Source organism: Chionomys nivalis, chromosome X (genome assembly GCF_950005125.1).
Source record: "Chionomys nivalis chromosome X, mChiNiv1.1, whole genome shotgun sequence".
NCBI classification, from domain to species: domain Eukaryota; kingdom Metazoa; phylum Chordata; class Mammalia; order Rodentia; family Cricetidae; genus Chionomys; species Chionomys nivalis.
Genome location: NC_080112.1, coordinates 20,284,781 through 20,303,160, shown reverse-complemented (window position 1 = coordinate 20,303,160; position 18,380 = coordinate 20,284,781). Strand labels below are relative to the sequence as shown.

Sequence of the window (18,380 nt, the reverse complement as noted above, 5' to 3'; positions counted from 1 at the left end):
CCACAGAGAAACCCTGTCTCGAAAAACAAAAAAAAAAAAAAAAAAAATTTGTTTGTTCCTTTTTTGTTGTTGTTGTTGTTTTTCAAGACAGGTTTCTCTGTAGCTTTGGCTGTCGTGGAACTAGCTCTGTAGCCCAGGCTGGCCTTGAACTCACAGAGATCCGCCTGCCTCTTCCTCCTGAGTGCTGGGATTAAAGGTGTGCACCACCACCACCCAGCTTTTTTTTTTAATGTTTTAATGTTTAACTACCATGTCCTAGGCCTTTCTTAGAAGCCATGTAGTATAGAATATATGCAGTATAAAGAGTTAGATCATGGCTGGGTGGTGGCACATGCCTTTAATCCCAGCCTTGGAAAAAAGAGGTAGTCCAATCTCTGTGAGTTTGAAGCCAGCCTGTTCTACAGAGTGAGTGAGAACAGCCAAAGCTACAAAAAGAAACCCTGTCTCAAAAAAAAAAAACAACACAAAAACAACAAAAAAGAGGGATCATATAGAATTTGCTTTCTCTCAGGGTTTAGTAATGCCCTTCTGAAATCCCACCACTTGGAAAGAAGAGGTGTGAGGTCAGTAGCTCAGTGCCATTCTCAGCTACTTAGTGATTTTGGTACTAGCTTAGGCTACACAGTCGCAAATTTAGAGAGAGAGAGAGAGAGAGAGAGAGAGAGAGAGAGAGAGGTCAGTGTTGGAGAGATGGCTCAGGCTAAGAGCACTTACTGCTCTTACAGAGTATCCAGGTTTGGATCCTAGCACTTACATGGTGGCTCAGAGCATTTGTGCCTCCCAAGTTGCAAGGGATCTGATGCCTTCTTCTGCCTTTGAGTGCCCCCACGTGAATGCAGTGCCTATAAACTCATGCAAACAACCTCATGTACATGTACTAATTAATAGACTAACTGATTCACTTTTAAAGCTGGGTATGGTGACTCACACTTCTAGTCTTAGTACTCAGCAGTCTGAAGTGGGAGGGCTGAGGAAGATTACTGCAAATTTTAGGTCAGCCCGGTCTATGTAGTGTGAGTTGCAGGATAGTCTGAGCTACAGAGTGAGAGACCCTGTCTCAAAAACAAATCAGCACCTTCCTATCTAAAGGAACTAGGTGGAGCTCTAAATGCTATGCAGAGAATTCAAATATGCAGTAGTATAGTGGCAACATGGTTACGGCTGGAGTGACCTGAAAGGACCCCCCACCTTGGGAAGGACTATTTTTAGTTTAATTCTGTATGAAAGAAGCAGCCACACAGGAATAGGCAATGCAAAACGAGCACAAAAGAGCCCACTGTAACTAAAGAGAGTGCATCAGGCCAATGCTCCCCATGCTAACCTTTGCTTCTTTTTTTTTTTTTTTTTTTAGACAGGGACTCACCATGTAGTCTACTCACGGCTAGCTTGGGATTGGCTATGTAGACCAACACAGCCTCAAATTTGTTACATCCATCCTGCTAGGGTCACAGTTGATGGGAGCACTTCCTAAAAACATTTAGATAGTGAGTCTGGGAATGGTGAACCGTTCAGTAGGTAAAGATACTGTCACCAGGCTTGATCTGTGTTTGACTCCCAAAATCCACGTGATGGAAGGAGAGAACCAACGTTCTCTCCTACGGTTGTTCTTTGACTCCCCCGCCACACACACAAGAATTAAAAATAAAGATTGTGAGTCAGATGCTAAATCCTTTGATAAAAATAGTGAAAATCAATATAGGTATACTGGCTGTCAACAACCCGGCGTCTTTGAGGGAAGTCTATACTTAACATTGAATAAACAGAATGCAGTTACAGGCAGAAAGTGTAGGCTGAGATTTGTGGGCCTGAAAATTTTGGGTTGAGGAAAAATATGGATGGAAGACAGATTAGATGTCCATCCTAAAGATTCTAATTGACAGGCAGATCTCTGTGAGTTCAAGGCCAGTCTGGTCTACAAGAGCTAGTTCCAGGACAGGCTCCAAAGCTACAGAGAAACCCTGTCTCGAAAAACAAAAACAAAACAAAACAAAAACAAAAGATTGTAATTGAGATATTAATGAAAACTCTTCTAGAATGACCAGAGCCTTGAGTTTTTAACAACAGTCTCTGGGTGAGGACCAATCTGCAGTGTGCTCTCTGGGCATCAAAGCCAGGAACAAAGGTCTCCTCTGTGACTTTGCTCCCAGCTGCACCTGTTTGGTAATGCCTGGCTCCTATCCCTGGCTCCTAATGACCTCTTCATCCACTGGTACGAAGCGTGATCCTACTTGGCCTCCCTCTATCCAGGCCTCAACATTTTTCTCTGCAGCTGCTTCTCTGTATCTCAGAATCGTCCTTTTCCTTTCTTTACTCTCCTCGGCTGAGTATTCTGGAATCTGTAGTTGGGCTGTTTGTAGCTCCGCGGTAGAGTACTTGTCCTACGGGTAGAAAATTAAAAAAAAAAAAAAAAAAAAAAGGCTGTTTCTCTGTCCCTTTTGTTGTCTGTCCTGTAACTTTGTCTTTCTCCAAACAAACTGTGTCCTCCTGGGAAGTATGGACCTGTTATTATTCCTCTGTGTGTCTGTGTCTGCAGGACCTGGTAGAACCTGGCAAATAGGAATCGGTTTCTCCTTACACTTGAAAACTTTACTGAGAAAGGGACTCAGTCTCTGTCTTCGTCCTGTCTTGCTCTGGTGGAGCTGGCTGCATGTCAAATGGTCAGCTAGAGAGCAGGGTAAAGCAGTGCTGTGATACTATGCAGGTGCCACCAGATTCTTTCTACAAACGAAACCGGGACTTTTCTCTTTCCGGGGTCCGGGAGCTGCAGGCCATGCTCCCCCCCCCCCCCCCGCCCCAGTCCCCACCTCCCTATCCCCCCCACCGTGCGGGGCGGCAGCTCCCCGCCCCAGTAGGCGGCTCTGTGCGGGCCAATCAGCGAGCGCATGTGCAAAAGAGCCTAAAAGCCCTCCTCTGGTGGCCAGACCGGTGCAAGATGGCTGCGGCGTGTCGGAGCGTGAAGGTAGACTGCCCTGTGCCTCTAACGTTTTGTTTTTCACGCAGGTTAGGACTGCGCTGGCAGGAGCTAGAGAGGAGAGATCGGGAGTAAAGGGTCCTGCTTATCCGGGCCTGGTTTTGTGGCAGCTGGGTGCAGTAGGTGAACATCAGCGTTTAACTGCATGTGTGTGAGGGATTAACAGAGATTCACGCCTGGGATGAGACACGCCCCCCCTCCCCTTGGTCCCAGCGGTGGGGAGAGGAAGCACATTGGGGTCACTGATTGTCCCCGCCCCGCGTCTTCGCGGAACTGGCAAGTGGGGGGTGCTTTGGACAGTAGCAGTTCACCGTGTACCTCTCTTCATAGGGCCTGGTCGCTGTGATAACTGGAGGAGCCTCGGGCCTTGGCCTGGCTACGGCCAAAAGACTGGTGGGACAAGGGGCCACAGCTGTGCTTCTGGACCTACCTAACTCGGGGGGTGAGGTCCAAGCCAAGAAGTTGGGAGAGAGCTGCGTGTTTGCCCCAGCCAACGTGAGTTACGACTCTCCCAGAGTGTGCAAGGGAAACTTGAGAGGGGTTCTCCCATAAGAGTGGTGTCTAGGGTCCGTTAGATGGCTTAGCCAGTAAAAGCACCTGCTACTATCCGTAACAACCTGAGTTTGATCCCCAGGACCCACATGGTATAAGGAAAGAACCGACTCTGACCTCCACACATGTGCCCTGGCACAAACATACAAATAAATCTAAGGGTGGTGAATTCATTCAGCTCCCTTTATCTTTTGACCTGAGTCCTTGAGCACATGAGAGCACCTGCAATAAAAACCCAGGGCTCAGCATGATGGGAATGAGGACTGGACACGGCAGAATTTCCTGGAGGAGATGTGAATAGTTGGAAATGCCTATCTTGCCCAGTGAGTTTGTATGTACGGAGTTGAAAAACTTGAACTCAGCAGAAATGGATTTTTAAAAAAGCTGGTTCATGTTCCTGTAGTTCTCAACAGGGTTGTATTGGAATATACTTCAGTGGTTGAGTTCTTGCCTAGCATGTGGGAGACTCCTCAGTTTGTCAATACTGCAAAAGAGAAAAGGCAAAAACAAGGTTGTATAGTGCCCTGATCCATAGTAGCTGAGAATTACCAGGGGCATAGGAATCCAAAGAGAGTACAGATTTAAAAACTGTTTTGCAATGCTTTTCTATAGTATCTACCATGATCCGCTTAATTCCGCCACAACTCTCTCTCGGCCTTCCTCTTGCTCTTACAATTCCATTCCCATCCAAGGACTGGGCTTGCCCTCCGCTCTAGGTTTAGTGGTGTGTGTATGTCAAGAAATAAATTCCTTTCCTTCATTTTACCCTTTCAAGGTGACCTCTGAGAAGGACGTACAAGCAGCTTTGACTCTAGCGAAAGAAAAGTTTGGTCGCATAGATGTGGCTGTCAACTGTGCAGGTATTGCAGTGGCCATTAAGACATACAACCAAAAGAAGAACCAGGTCCATACCTTGGAGGACTTCCAGCGGGTTCTCAATGTAAGGCCTTGGCAGATCTCCGGGGGTAGGAATAAGAAATGTCTGGTTGTGGGCATTCAGCTTTTTAAGCAAACAGAAGGCAGCTTCTGCCTTAGATCCTACATCATGGTTCTCCCCACCCTCCAGGTGAATCTCTTAGGCACTTTCAATGTGATCCGCCTAGTTGCTGGGGAGATGGGCCAGAATGAACCAGACCAGGGAGGACAACGTGGAGTTATCATTAATACTGCCAGTGTGGCTGCCTTTGAAGGCCAGGTATGTGGACAGGGGCAAAGTTCTTATCTGAATGACTTGTGGGGGCTCTTCCACTTAGAATCTCCACTCTTTTTCCAGGTTGGACAAGCTGCATACTCTGCATCCAAAGGGGGCATAGTAGGCATGACGCTGCCCATTGCTCGGGATCTGGCTCCCATAGGCATCCGTGTGATGACTATTGCTCCAGGTAGACCTTTCTTTCTTTTTTGCCATACCTAGAATTGGGTGGGATCCATAGGCAGATGAGGGAAGGTACCCACTACCTAAATATCAGCAACTTAGCAATAACGTGAGGAAGAGACAAGTAACTCTGAAAACAAGAATGAACTTTGGATTCTGGTCTCTTGTCTAGGTTTGTTTGCTACGCCACTGCTCACCACCCTTCCAGAGAAAGTGCGCAACTTCTTGGCCAGTCAGGTGCCCTTTCCCAATCGACTAGGTGACCCTGATGAATACGCTCAGATGGTACAAACCATAATCGAGAACCCATTCTTGAATGGAGAGGTCATCCGATTGGATGGGGCCATTCGAATGCAGCCTTAAAGGGTGAGAGAAGAAAAACACCAGCTTCTTTTCAGCGTGAAGGAAACCTAACGGCCATTTTGTAACTCTGCTCCAGTCACCCTCTGTGCCTAATAAATTCTCAAATTTACAGGATGTGAGCTTTCTTGTGTACTGGGAAACTAACATGGGGAAAGAGAGTGCAGGCTCTGAGGCTGGATAGCTAAGAGCCCCAGCGTGGAGTGGGAAAGGTGGTATTTTACACTTGTATTCTGTTACAACACATGCTTCACTGTATGGAGCAACTTTATTACTTAGGGTAGGTAGAAAGTGGAGGTTTGGGCTCAGTTCCCTCCTATTGAGAAGAGATTGGAGATAGGGGTATGTAGCATTTTCTTTTTGATTCCTAGCCACCTGTGAGATTGATAGGTGAGAAAGGAGATCACCATCCTGTGTTCAGCGGCTGGTGGTGTTGAACTGCAGAAAATACTGGGCAGTAGGTTGGTTGGTGTAGATGATCGAATTCAGATAATTTTGCCTGTGAAAATTCAAGGACACAGGTGATGTGCTTTCCCTGTCCCTGGTCCTTCCCTGTCATCCCTTCCCACCTACCCTCAGCCTTCCTCCCCATTGATACACCCTAGAACTCACTGGGTTTGTTGCTCCCTAGCTAACTCCTGGTTGAAGGAGCCCAGCCCCCTCCGGAATTCTGCACACAGTTGCTTCTCCTGTTCCTCTAGCTCCAGTGCTGCTTCAGCCAAGTTGATGGTTTGGCGTCCCCACTCAGCTTCCACGGACTTTTCTGCTTGGCGCTGTTCCTTTTTCTCTTGTCGTTGTATTTCTTGGGTTTTCCTGATGGCTGCTCGCTGCTCTGGAGACATGCCCTTCCAGCAATAGGGCAGGACCCTGTGAGGAGCCTGGGGGTGCTGGGCAGCCTGAGGATTCTCAGTCAGCAGATCACTGGTGATTTGTTTCTTGATCTCCATGAGGTTGGCCTCCTGTTGCTGCTGCTGTTCACGGCGCTGCAGCAGGGCCTGCTTAGCTGCCTGGTGGGTCCCCCAAATATAAGCAGTGTAAGGGCCCAGTCTTAAGAAACTTACTTGAAGGGGTGGGAAAAATACAGCTGTACTAATCTCAGAGAAGGGAGAGACATAGCATGGATTTTTAATGACCCTAAGGGTATGATGGAGGGGGAGAGAATGGCCAGGGCATTTCTCTGCCTTTAGTCTGAGATCAGGGATCTTAAGTCACCCTGTATGTGGAGGTAGGGGAGAGGTGACTTATGCTTTAATAGGCTCTTAGGTGGAAGTAGGGAGTTCTTGGGTAGATGAGAACGCTTGCACTGGTTTGAAATTGGGTGTGAGGAAAAAGTTGTGGGTAAGGTTCCCGTAGGACTTTGCTCAGGAATTGGGGTGGGCTTGGTGCACTGGATAGTCAGGACATACCTGGGCTTTGTTGGCATTGGCCATAGCAGTCCTCATGGCTGCTTTGCAGGACTCCTCCAGCCTGGCCAGTTCAGCAGCTCTTGTGTCCACGGCTAGGCGCAGCTGATCACTAAGCAAAGCTACACAGGGAAATAGGCCAGGGCATTGTACTTGCCTCTTCTAGTCCCCAGTCCAGGTTCACTCATTACCTATTTGTTTGACATACTTTATATTTGTGTATACAGATTTGAGTGTCAAAGTTAGTGATATGGAAGGAGTTACTCTTTGGGGTTACAGGTAGCAAAAGCACAGCAATTTGGGGAACAATGTAGTTCTGTCATATTTGAGCTGTGGCCTTAAGTAATTTCATCTCTCTAAGCCTCGGTCTACAGGTTATTTGTTAGGTTTTAAGGATACCACAGAATTAGCTCCTGTCTCAGAGAACTCCCTGCCTAGTCCAGTGTGGTGGTGTATGCCTATAATTCCAGCACTTGGGAGATAGAGGCAGGAAGATCAGAACTTCAAGGTCATCTTTGGCTATATAGCAAGTTCAAAGCCAGTGTGTTTCATGAGACCCTGTTTCAACACTCCCCACGCCAAGAAAAAAATCCTCCCTCTCTGGTGTGAGAGAGAGAGATCAAATAGGTAATCAGACCTCAACAACCTGGTAAGGTGAATGGCAGAGATGCATATAAGTATATTAAAGGTTTTGGGTGCTGAGAAAATAGCTCAGTGGTATGAGTATGTACTTAGCATATATGATGTCCTGGATTCTATCCCCAGTGCCAAAACAATAACAAATTGTTGAAGTTCAGAGATCAAGAGGAAAATGGCATGTCAGCCACGGCCACAGCATCAACAAAGCTACTAAATTTTTCCCAACCCCAGCCACACACCGGTCTCGCTGTTCTTAGGCCCCATCAGACCTTGGTGATTGAAAGTTGAAATATGAGCAGAAAGACATGGCCTTACCCAGGAAAGGTTTTCTCTAGTGTAAAATAAGGGTGTGGTCACAGACTGTATCATAGTAGTAATTGCTATTCTATGTGATGGAAATTATAATCCCTATTTTAAAGACAGAAACTGAGCTGTCAAGGTGGTGCATGACTGGAACCCCAGTATTCATGAGGCTGAGGAATGAGGATTAATGACTTCAAGCCCACCCTAGGCTGTATATACATAGCAAGAGCCTGTCTCATGAAATAAAAGAAAGACAAACTCAGTTATGGAGAGCCCAAAGCTGAAAGTAAGTAGAACCATAAAATGCTTCCCCCAGGACAGTGCCAAGAAGTCATGAATAATGGCTACAGTGTCAGTTGCTGAAGGAAGTCAAGGAGGTTAGGGTTTGTAGAGGCTAACCTTTCTGCCTCGGCTGGATGGGTAACTACCTCCTTACACAGTGCTATCCCCAGATCAGGTGAGCTCCCTGCTAGCCTACTGACCTGCACGCGCCTCCTCTTCTCTGGCTGCCTGTTGCTCCTGCAGCTGTTTCTCCAGGTTGTATCTGAACTGCTCCTGCTGCATTCTCAGGTGTGACTCCCTCTCCAGGTCCTCTCCAAGGAAGTACTGCATGCTGGCTGGGCCAAAGTATGGTTCGCTGTCATAGTAAGAGGCTGGATGCTCATAGAGTTGGTTGGGATCCCAGAAGTCAAATTCATGTCCATTCTTCAGTTGCTGTCTTTGCTCCCGAAAATCCTGCATTCTCTTGGATAACCGACATGCCCGTTCTGCCTCTTCCTTCTCAAGCATCTGTGCTACCAGATCATAGTGTGCACGCTTGGTATCTAGGAGTGATTGACAGGGACATGAAGACAACCCAGAAAAGAGCCCAGTCAACCAGTCTCTGTTCCTCATCTGACTTGTCTTAACACTCCCAGAGCCCCAGGCTCTATTCAGAGGAGGAATCGCCCAATTCCAGCCCACTCTCTCTCATACCTTTGTTTTGCCCCAGCCTTAGTTTACCATAAGCCGTATCATTGCTTCGCTCCATTGCTTCACGAATCTTTCGTTCCTCCACCTGGCTGTTCAGGGCTTCCACATCCACCTGGATCTCAAAGAAAGGGGCTAAATTAGAGTAGGGTCTCTGCATGGTACATTGAATGCTCTAACATGCTGTTTAGAAATTACCCCATTCTCTTTAGGACCTACTGGATAAAGTTCTAACCCCAGAACAAAGCTTGCAAACACCATTGTGGTCTTTATCTTTTTGTGCCCTCTTTCCCTGCCCCCTCACATTAGTCTCAGGAACTGTTAGTATTAGTCCAGTGATTTGAACCCACAGCCTTTGCTGTTTCCTCCATTTGGAAAGCCTTTCCTTCCTTTACCCCAACTTCAGTTTACCATTCAAGACTTGCTCAGGAAGGTTCTATCCCATAATCTAGGACCCATTGTCCAAATTGTAATGACATCAGATGCTCTATTATCTCCTCCACTAGGCTGTGAGCTGTTTCAGGGTAGAAGGTAGGCCTTAGCTATCATTATATTCCTCCACTGTCCAACATAGTACTTGGTATAGGGTGGATCCCAGGGAAATTCTTGCAACCAGGAGATCAGACCACTCAAACTTCAGTTTGCTTATGGTCAGGTAGTATGCTCTGATTTTTCAAAGTTGACATCTCAATGCTTTATTTGGTCTCATTTTACAGAGGAGGACAGGATAGATTACATATCATAAAGCCACATATATAATAGCAGACCTGGCTTTGAACACAAGTGTGGTGTCTTTTCTAGCTCATTAGGCTGCATCCGTTCTCTATCCACCTACTCAGCAGTCCTTTTTTTTAAATTAAAGTAATCAATACTTTCTCTTTCATTGTAAGTTACTTAAAACATTTCAAAATGGTACAAAAGGGCATACAGTTTAGTGAAGAATAAACAGCTGTGAAGGTTAATATTGTCAACATGGTCTGGTAAGATGCTTCAGTGGATAAAGTTCAGGCCTGAGAGAGTCTGATACCAGAGAGCCACATCGTGGAAGGAGAGGGCCAACTCTTACAAGTTATCTTTGGACCTGCACATTCACACTGTAGCATGTATATACCACATGCTCCTCCCAAATAAATAATACTAGCATCTAGAACCACTTAGGAGAGAAACCTTTGGACATGTCTATAAGGAAGTTTCTAGATTGGATCATTTTAAGTGGGGAAACCTGGCTTAACTGTGGGCAGTACCATACCATGAATTAGGGTCCTGTATTGAATAGAAAGGAGAAAGTGAACTTAATTCTGCTTCATAACTGTGGGTACAAAGTGGCCAGCCACTTCCTGCTTCTTCCCTCCATAATGGATTATATACTCAAATTGAGCCAAAACCCTCCTTCCTTGTATTGCCAGGCATTTTGTCATAACAGGAAAAATAACGAATATAACTGTCATATTTAGCCTTGCAGAAATCCTGTAAATATTCTTTACACACTGTTGTGGCTCCGTGTTGTTTCTCAAGAACCAGTTACAGTCCAAGAGTTGACCAAAGAGGAGCCAGCTGTCACCTTATCGTTTGTCCCTGCACAATTCTGACACTTCCTAAGCCTGTCCAGGCATATGAAGTTGGCTCCCCAGCTCCTTCCTTTCCACTCCTACGGCCTTCTTGAATCCAGAGGGGCTAAAATGCTACATTCCTTTCTAGGTGTAAGAGGGAAGTAACCCCAGTCTTGTAAAGTGGTTTCCATTACCCACTCACCCCCATGATTCGGTTCTGCACATTGAAGAATCGGCATTGTCGCTCCTTTTCTCGATTTTTTCTAGCCTCAATGGCTGCTATCTCCTTGGGATCTGGTGCGAGGTCTAACTTATACATCTGGAGTAATGAGAGGTGGAATGAAGCATCAATGCTGGCACTGTCCTTCACCATACTGTACCGCTAGTTCTTCCTCCCTTGCCACATCTCACTAGTTATGACCCTGAGTTTACTTTCTGATGCTTCCTATCCGTGCCCTCAGTCTCTGCTGTCACCACACTAAGTCAAGCTTTGCTCTAATGTCAGACAACAGTCCCAGAAACCTTGATGGTCTGTTACTCTAAAGTTCTCCTCTCTGCCATGGCCACCAAGGGGATCTTTCTGAAAGTGAGTCAGCTCATTGCAATCCTTAGCTTAAAGCCTTTGTAAGCAGGTCCAAGTGCAGAGAATAAGAGACTGCAGAATGTCCCCTAGAGGGGACATCTGTATCATATCCCCTCCTCCCAAGGCTCAGTAACCATTGCAGAAAAAGGGGTGGAAAGACTAAGAGTCAGAGGTGGTAGATGGATACAGGGAAAGTGTCCTCTGGACATAGCAGGGGCAGCTGTGCGTGTGAACCCACAGAGATTTTGACAGCATGCACAAACCCTGTGCAAGCTTAAGCTAGATCAAATCCCACCATGAAGAAAGGAAGTGGGCACCCTAGTGAAGGAGCTGTTGGCAACTGATAGCTGCTGGAAGAGGAGAGTCAGTTTTCTTTAAGAGTGTAGAGCCCACTCTTTTTATGGTATTTTACTTATTTATTTTTGAGACAGGGTTTTTCTGTGTAACAGCCCTGGCTGTCCTGGAACTAGCTTTGTAGATCAGGCTGGCCTCAAACTCACAGAGATCCACCTGTCTCTGCCTCCCAAGTGCTGGGATTAAAGGTGTGTGCCACTACCACCCGGCTTTATTTTTGTTTTTCAAGACAGGGTTTCTCTGTGTAGCCCTGGCTGTCCTGTTCTTAGTAGACCAGGCTGGCCTTGAATTCAGATCTGCCTGCCTCCACCTCATGATTTCTGGGAATCCAGGTGTGTGCCACCCAAACTGATCTTAGTGAGTTTGAGGCTAGCCTAGTTTACAAATTGAGTTCCGGGACAGCCAGGGTGGTTACACTAAGACACCTTGTCTCTAAAAACCAAAAGAAGTGTGTGCCACCACAATCTGTACCCTACTCCTAAATTGACCATGCTCCAGTAGAAGGTCACACATTCAATAATATATTGTCAGCACAAACCCGACATGATGGGTGAAAAAAAAAAGAGCACATAAAGTTGGGTGGGGGCAGGGAAAGGGAGCTAGATCTGGGAAGAGTTGGGGGAGGGGTAAGTATGATCAAAACACATTGTACAAAATCCCCAAGGAACTAATAAAATCTTTGTAAGCAGCTCTAAAACAGGTATCTAAAAGATAATGTAAAATAGGTGAATGAATTTAATTGATAAAAAAAAGATAAGGTTCAACTCTCTTTGTTAGCGCTCAAAAGGCCAGGGCAGGAAGATCAGGAGTTTGACATCAGTCTGGGTTACATAGCCAGACTCTGTCTCAAAATATAAACAGGAAAACTTAAAAAAAATGTTATTCATTGGCCAGGCAGTGGTGGCACAGACCTTTAACCCCAGCACTCGGAAGGCAGACACAGGTAGCTCTCTGAGTTTGAGACCAGCCTGGTTTATAGAGCGAGTTCCAGGACAGGCTCCAAAGCTACAGAGAAGCCCTGTCTCAAAAAACAAACAAAAAAACCCCAATATGTTTTTTTAAAAAAGATATATTTATTTATTTTGTATACAGTGTTCTGTCTGCTTGTATGCCTGCAGGCCAGAAGAGGGTACCAGATTTCATTACAGATGGTTGTGAGCCACCATGTGGTTGCTGGGAATTGAACTCAGGACCTCTGGAAGAACAATCAGTGCTCTTAACCTCTGAGCCATCTCGCCAGCCCCAAACCCCAATGTTATTCATGAATTCTCTCTCTCTCATACACACACACACAATAAATATTACAGATAGAACAATAGTAGATTTCACAGTATAGGGAGTAGTTTGAAAAGAGACAAGACATTTCAATGGGACCAGCAATTTCAATATGTTGAGGGGATTGTTTTATGCCAGGATTTCTCTGTCACCCAGGCTGGCTTGAAGTTGTAATACTTCACCAGACTTTCAAGTACTAACATTACAACTACACCTACTTTAAGTTAGGGAATTGGTTCATTGATTGCTATTTTGTCAGACTTCCAAACTTACATGTGGGCTATATATATTTTTCTTGTTGTGTCAACTATTTCACAGTTACAAAATGGTTATTGGAAGTTATAGAAATAGGAAGAGTTGGAGTACTTGAAGAGAGGCCAGATTGCCTGGAGCACTGTAACCATAGGAGACAGTGGGGTGAGACAAATTGAAAAGGTGTGTTGGGACTGGCTCTTAAAATCCTGTAGTAATGGGCCTGGGAGTGTGGGTCACTTGGTAATAATGTGCTTGTTAGCATACGTGAAGCCCTGGCTACAATCCACAGTACCACATAAACCTGGATTGAGTAGTGCATGCCTATAATCTCAGCGCTTTGGGGAGATGGAGACAGGAGGATCGGAAGTTCAAGGTCCTCTTCAAATACAGAGTAAGAACTGGTCTCAAGAAAATGTCTTAAGGGCTGGTGAGAGAGTTCAGGGGGTAATACTTGTCAACAAGACTGCTGAGCTGAGTTTGATGCCTGAAACCTACATGGTAGAAAGAGAACCGACTCCTACAAGCTGCCCTCTGCCCTCCACATGTGTGTGCCCACACTCCCCTCCCCTCACTAAATAAAATAAATGTAATAAAGCTTGCCTTTAGATTGTCTTCAAGAGACCCTGGTATGAGGAGAAATATTAGATTTATGTTTGCAACTCCCCACCTCCACCACTTATGTGTCATATGAAGGAACATGGACCACTTATCTGACTAGGTAAGTAATAAAATAAAGGGGAAATTTTATTTCAGAAAAGCTGCATGTCTGTGTGATGAGTGGGCAACAGAAAACAATACTGAAGAAGCTAGAAGGCCAATGTAGAGACCACTGAGGTTAACCAAAAAGACATGGCTATTGATTTGAGCAGGGCTATTTTAAGGAGAGGGTGGGCTGGATAAATGTCTCATTAAAGGGTAGTCTCACACCTAGAAAGACAAAGGAAAAGTAGTAAAGTCTGGGTTAAAGAATGTGTCCAGGGTTGGGGAGAGGACTCAGTGGGTAAAGCACTTGCTATGCAAGCATGAGGACCTGCGTTCAGATCCCTGGGACCCACAGAGAAGCCAGTTCAGTTTCTCCGGAAGGAAATAAACGCAATTACCATCTTGATTTTAGTCCACTGAGACCCAATCTGGACTTCTGCTTTCCAGAACTGTATGAAAATAAGTTTTTATTAGTTTATTAAGTTTAGGATGATTTGTTGTAGCAGTAGTATGAAACTAATGTTTAGTGGAAGATAGACTTTATCTAAAGCCACCAGCCCTGTTCAGTAGTCAAGTGACATACATTGGGTTAAATAAAATACAATATTAAAACCACAAAGGGGCCAATGAGATGGAACAGTGGGTAAAGGTGCTTGTAACCAGGCCTTATGCGTTCTACCTCTTGGATCCACATGGTGGAAGAGAACTCACTCCTCTATGTTGTCCTCTGACTTCCACACACACCCACAGAACAAAAGCCCATGAAACAGTTATGGTTACAAAACAGTAATGGTGTGTTTGTATGTTGATGTGTCTGTGCAGTTATACCACAGTGCACTTGTGGAGGTCTGAGGACAACTTGCAGGAACTGACTTTCCCCTCCCATCATGTGGGACCCAGAGATCAAACTCAGGTCAAGCCTGGTTACAAATGATAAGCCATCTCATCAGTTTATAATTATTGACTTTAATAGCAATTATCTTTATTATTAATGAGGTTTCACATGTGTCTGACCATTTGCTTAGTGATTTGTCAAGTGTCCATTCATCTTGTGTTCATTTTAGGGATTTTTTTTGCATTTAAAATCTGTAGGTAGGGGCTGGAGAGATGGCTCAGAGGTTAAGAGCACTGACTGCTGTTTCCGAGGTCCTGAGTTCAATTCCCAGCAACCACATGGTGGCTCACAGCCATCTATAATGAGATCTGGTGCCCTCTTCTGGCACGCAAGCATACATGGAAGGAATGTTGTATACATAATAAATAAATAAATTTTGAAAAATAAAATAAAATAAAATCTGTAGGTATACAAAACAAAATTATACACTGGGCGGTGGTGGCGCACGCCTTTAATCCCAGCACCCGGGAGACAGAGGCAGGTGGATCTCTGTGAGTTTGAGACCAGCCTGGTCTACAGAGCAAATTCCAGGACAGGCTCCAAAGCTACAGAGAAACCCTGTCTCGAAAAAAAAATCAAACTATACGTATTTATTGGTTATTATGTTTCAATACATACATATGCTATGTAACATTTAAAGCAGAGTAAATCTACCTCCTTGAACACTTATCATTCCTTTTTTCCAAAACAGGGTTTCTCAGTAGTCCTGGCTGTCCTAGAACTCATTGTGTAAACCAAGATAGCCTTCAACTAGAGATCTGCTTACCTCTGCCTCCCCAGTGCTGAAATTAAATAAGTACACCACCACTTAGCAAATGCTTCTAACCACTGAGCCCTCCTCCAGCCCTCATTTCACATCCTAAGAGTGAATTTTGGTAAACTTAAATTTTGTAGCATGTACCCATCTTTTTCTTTGGATGAAGTGTTTCTAGCTATTTAAGAAGTCTGCTGCAAAGTGTGATAGCTCAAACTCATAATCCCAGCAGCTGGAGGCTGAGAGAAGAGGACTGTTAAAAATTAGAGGTCACCCCGGACAACATAGGCCTGTTTCAAAAATAACCATCATGGATGCTAATGCTGTTCCCAGAAGAAATGAGTTATTAAATATAAATCTCAGTGCCAGGTTATTTGTTAGGGAGGTCTCAGAGGCACCTAAAACATAGGCTCTTGTTATTTCCCTTGGTTGTTCACCATAACTAGATGGTAAGAGCCTCCTGTTAAAGATATCACACACTTTAGCTGCTGGGCATAGAGAAATCAATCAGGACCAACAAGGAAATGTCCTCCATGCTGGCTAGTTTTCATAGTTCCAGAAGGTGCTACCCAGGCCACCAGGGCAAAAAGACATCTTACCTAGCAGTGAACCCAGCATGCTATAAATGCCAACCCTCCAAGTAAGATGTACCCACTGGTGTAGTAATGATATGGCTATTATAGGGTAACCAACCACTCTGATTAGATTTGAGACCTGGTCCACAAAAGGGAATTCATGCCTAGTTCTGTAAAGCTGGTCAGAAGTCCATGTCTGGGGAGGTCATAGGCCCTAGGCCATACTACTACTACTACTGTTTTGCTAACTGTCTTTTAAATATATAAATACAAATATATTTATATTCATAGATTAGTGCTGTTCTCAACTGCGGTCAGTTGCCTTTTTGCTGTAGGCAAGTTTATGCAGAGACTTATAACTGTTCATACTGTTGAAAATAAGTGACTGTTGAATGCCTAGCTTTAAATGAGATGTGTATCACCACTAGTCCAAAGTTCAGGGAACACTGTGTTAGAATAAGTGGGAAGGATGTAAAGAACTGGAGGATGGGGAGGGTATCATGAGATGCTGTCTTTCAGACACGACACGGCCATGCACTCATGAATTCACAGCAGCTGTGGTTATCTGGACGAGACCTGTACAAGAGCAACCCAGTGAACCTTCCAGCCTGGATGGGTGAGGAGCTCATGAGACTCCAACCCTAGTTGAAGGCCTATTAGAAATTGATGATTGCTGAGGTAAGTTTTCTTGCAGGACATACCATGCACACATGGGCAGGACTAATTGGACTCTGAGTTACAAAAGCAAAAGGGGGATCTGATGAGGGTTTAGAGGGCAGAGAGGTTGGAGTGGGGATGGATATGGACCATATTCATTGGTACCAAATATGAAAGTAGAAAAGGATTTTTAAAAGACCAGGTGTGGTGGCGCATACCTTTAATCCCAGCATTTGGGAGGCAAAGGCACGTGAATCTCTGTGTTTGAGGCCAGTCTGGTCTTCATAGTAAGTTTCAGGACAGCCAGGGCAATGTGGAGAGACCCTACCTCCTCGACAAAAAGAACTAAAATATATTAAAACCAACCAATCAACCCCCACCTAAAACAAAATTATTTCCCTAGTCTGAATTCATAGATATTCTCCTATACATTCTTCTACAATTCTAAAGTTTTTCCTTTATTATGTTTTTTAATTCATTTGAAACTGCACTTTGTAAATATTTAGAAATAGGGATACAGTTTAATTTTCTCCTAAGCTCCATCTCATCTTTGAAAATTAAATAGTAAAATCTTTTAAATTATATGCAATTACGGCCTTTGGTTATTTTATTCCCTCTTGTTGACTGTGGCTGTTTTTCCAACAGAGCTTCATTTTCAGCTTTCATATAAGATTCTATCAACCGAGTTTTCTCACTTTCCTAGACTCTTTAGGATTCTTCCCAGCTGTTAGACATTATTTAAAAACAGCTACAGAAATAGGACTGGGGAGATGGCTTGCTGGTTAAGAACACTTCCCAGTCTTCCAGAGTATCAGAGATCTCTCAGTACCCATCAGGTGGTTCACAACCACCTGTAACTCTGGCTCCAAGAAATCTGATGCCCTGTGTCTATGGCATACACACATACATAAACATACACACACACACAAATAAAAATGAATCTTAAAATAGTTACAGAGCTGGGTGGTGGTGGCACATGTCTTTGTTTGATTCCTGTACTCAGGAGGCAGAGGCAGATGGATCTGAGCTCAAGACCAGCCTGGTCTACAGAGTGAATTCCAGGGCATCCAGAGCTACACAGAGAAACCCTGTTTGGCAAAACCAATTCCAGGACAGGCTCCAAAGCTACAGAGAAATCTGTCTCAAAAAAAAAAAAAAAAGTTACTGTAATAGCTGTGGAAACGACTTTCTGAAAATGGCGCTAACCCCAGTCTATAAATTTAAACTGTTGCCACACTATAAGGCTGCTAAAGGGATGACTCAGTAGACACCCTGGGTTGCTAAGAGCATGACTTAGTAATGAGCAGATATAAGGTAATAGAAGGTGGTTGAAAGGATGAAGAAAAGAGATTGTAAGTGAGAAATGGGTATAAGGAAGAGAGAGGAGGGAAACAGGGACGCCAATGAGGGAGTCAGACAAAGGCAGAAAGAGCGAAGAGAAAGATGGGGATAAAGGGATGGTGTCATAGACATAAGATCCAGTGGGAATGGGACTGGGGAGAAACGGATGGGGGTGGGAAGGACAAAGCTGGAGCACTGGCTTAAGGATTCGGACCCCTGGTGTTCACACAAGATACCTTTCTCAGTACACAATTCCAACTTTGAAGCTCCTAAGTGGATTGGGTCCAAGTTGGCTCTAGGATTTGCGACGGCAGTCTTTGAATCTGCTTGAAGAATTAAGAGAGGAGCGGGCGATAGAGGCAGGATCTCAGAAACTACTTTCCCCAACTTGTATCTCCGTTGTCTAGGAGTCTAGGAGTCCCCTCACCCTCCTTCATACTCTAACCTCACCTAAGTCCTCCCTAAAATCCGTCCTCTTAGTCCAAACCGCCCGCCCCTCCGAGGGTGCCTCCTTCTAACTCCCAACTGAGCCCTTTGCTGGAGCCCCCAGACCGGCTAGACTCCAAAACAGCAGAGCGCCCGCCTCCCACTCGCCCTGGGGAGCCGGGAGGGCATAACCTTGCTGTAACTTCCGACCTGTCTTAATAAGCGTGGGCTCAGGCCCCGCCTGCCTTCACTTCTCCCCCACAGCGATCCGTCTGGGCACTAACGCGTCCCTAGTCCGCTGTTGCTTAGACGGTTGCGGTTGCGCAGCAACTACAAAGGGGGGCGGGGTCCAAACTCCCGGCACGCGCACGAACCAACCAACAAAAAACGCTCTTACAGGAGGAAGTGACTGCTCTCTGACACCGGAAGCCGGAAATCTGA

General features: G+C 45.1%; 2 protein-coding genes across 4 annotated transcripts; one reads left to right on the top strand and one right to left on the bottom strand.

Annotated features, from left to right (window-relative positions):
* The first annotated feature begins 2,880 nt into the window (after positions 1–2,880).
* On the top strand, positions 2,881–5,375 carry Hsd17b10 (hydroxysteroid 17-beta dehydrogenase 10). Its single transcript, XM_057759618.1, has 6 exons — positions 2,881–2,959; positions 3,302–3,466; positions 4,299–4,463; positions 4,590–4,718; positions 4,797–4,905; positions 5,071–5,375. The coding sequence occupies exons 1-6, from the start codon at positions 2,933–2,935 to the stop codon at positions 5,259–5,261; spliced, it is 786 nt and encodes a 261-aa protein (XP_057615601.1). The 5' UTR covers positions 2,881–2,932; the 3' UTR covers positions 5,262–5,375.
* Positions 5,376–5,523: 148 nt separating this feature from the next.
* Positions 5,524–18,347, bottom strand: Ribc1 (RIB43A domain with coiled-coils 1). 3 transcript variants are annotated; one of them, XM_057759616.1, is made up of 8 exons: positions 18,337–18,347; positions 17,750–17,836; positions 10,325–10,441; positions 8,606–8,687; positions 8,086–8,427; positions 6,665–6,783; positions 5,871–6,265; positions 5,524–5,757 (listed from the first exon to the last, which is right to left on the bottom strand). In XM_057759616.1, the coding sequence occupies exons 3-8, from the start codon at positions 10,439–10,441 to the stop codon at positions 5,676–5,678; spliced, it is 1,137 nt and encodes a 378-aa protein (XP_057615599.1). In that variant the 5' UTR covers positions 17,750–17,836; positions 18,337–18,347; the 3' UTR covers positions 5,524–5,675. The 3 variants fall into 3 exon arrangements, with proteins under 3 accessions (XP_057615599.1, XP_057615598.1, XP_057615600.1); XM_057759615.1 differs by lacking the exon at positions 18,337–18,347 and adding an exon at positions 18,150–18,246; XM_057759617.1 differs by lacking the exon at positions 10,325–10,441.
* Between the last annotated feature and the right edge of the window lie 33 nt (positions 18,348–18,380).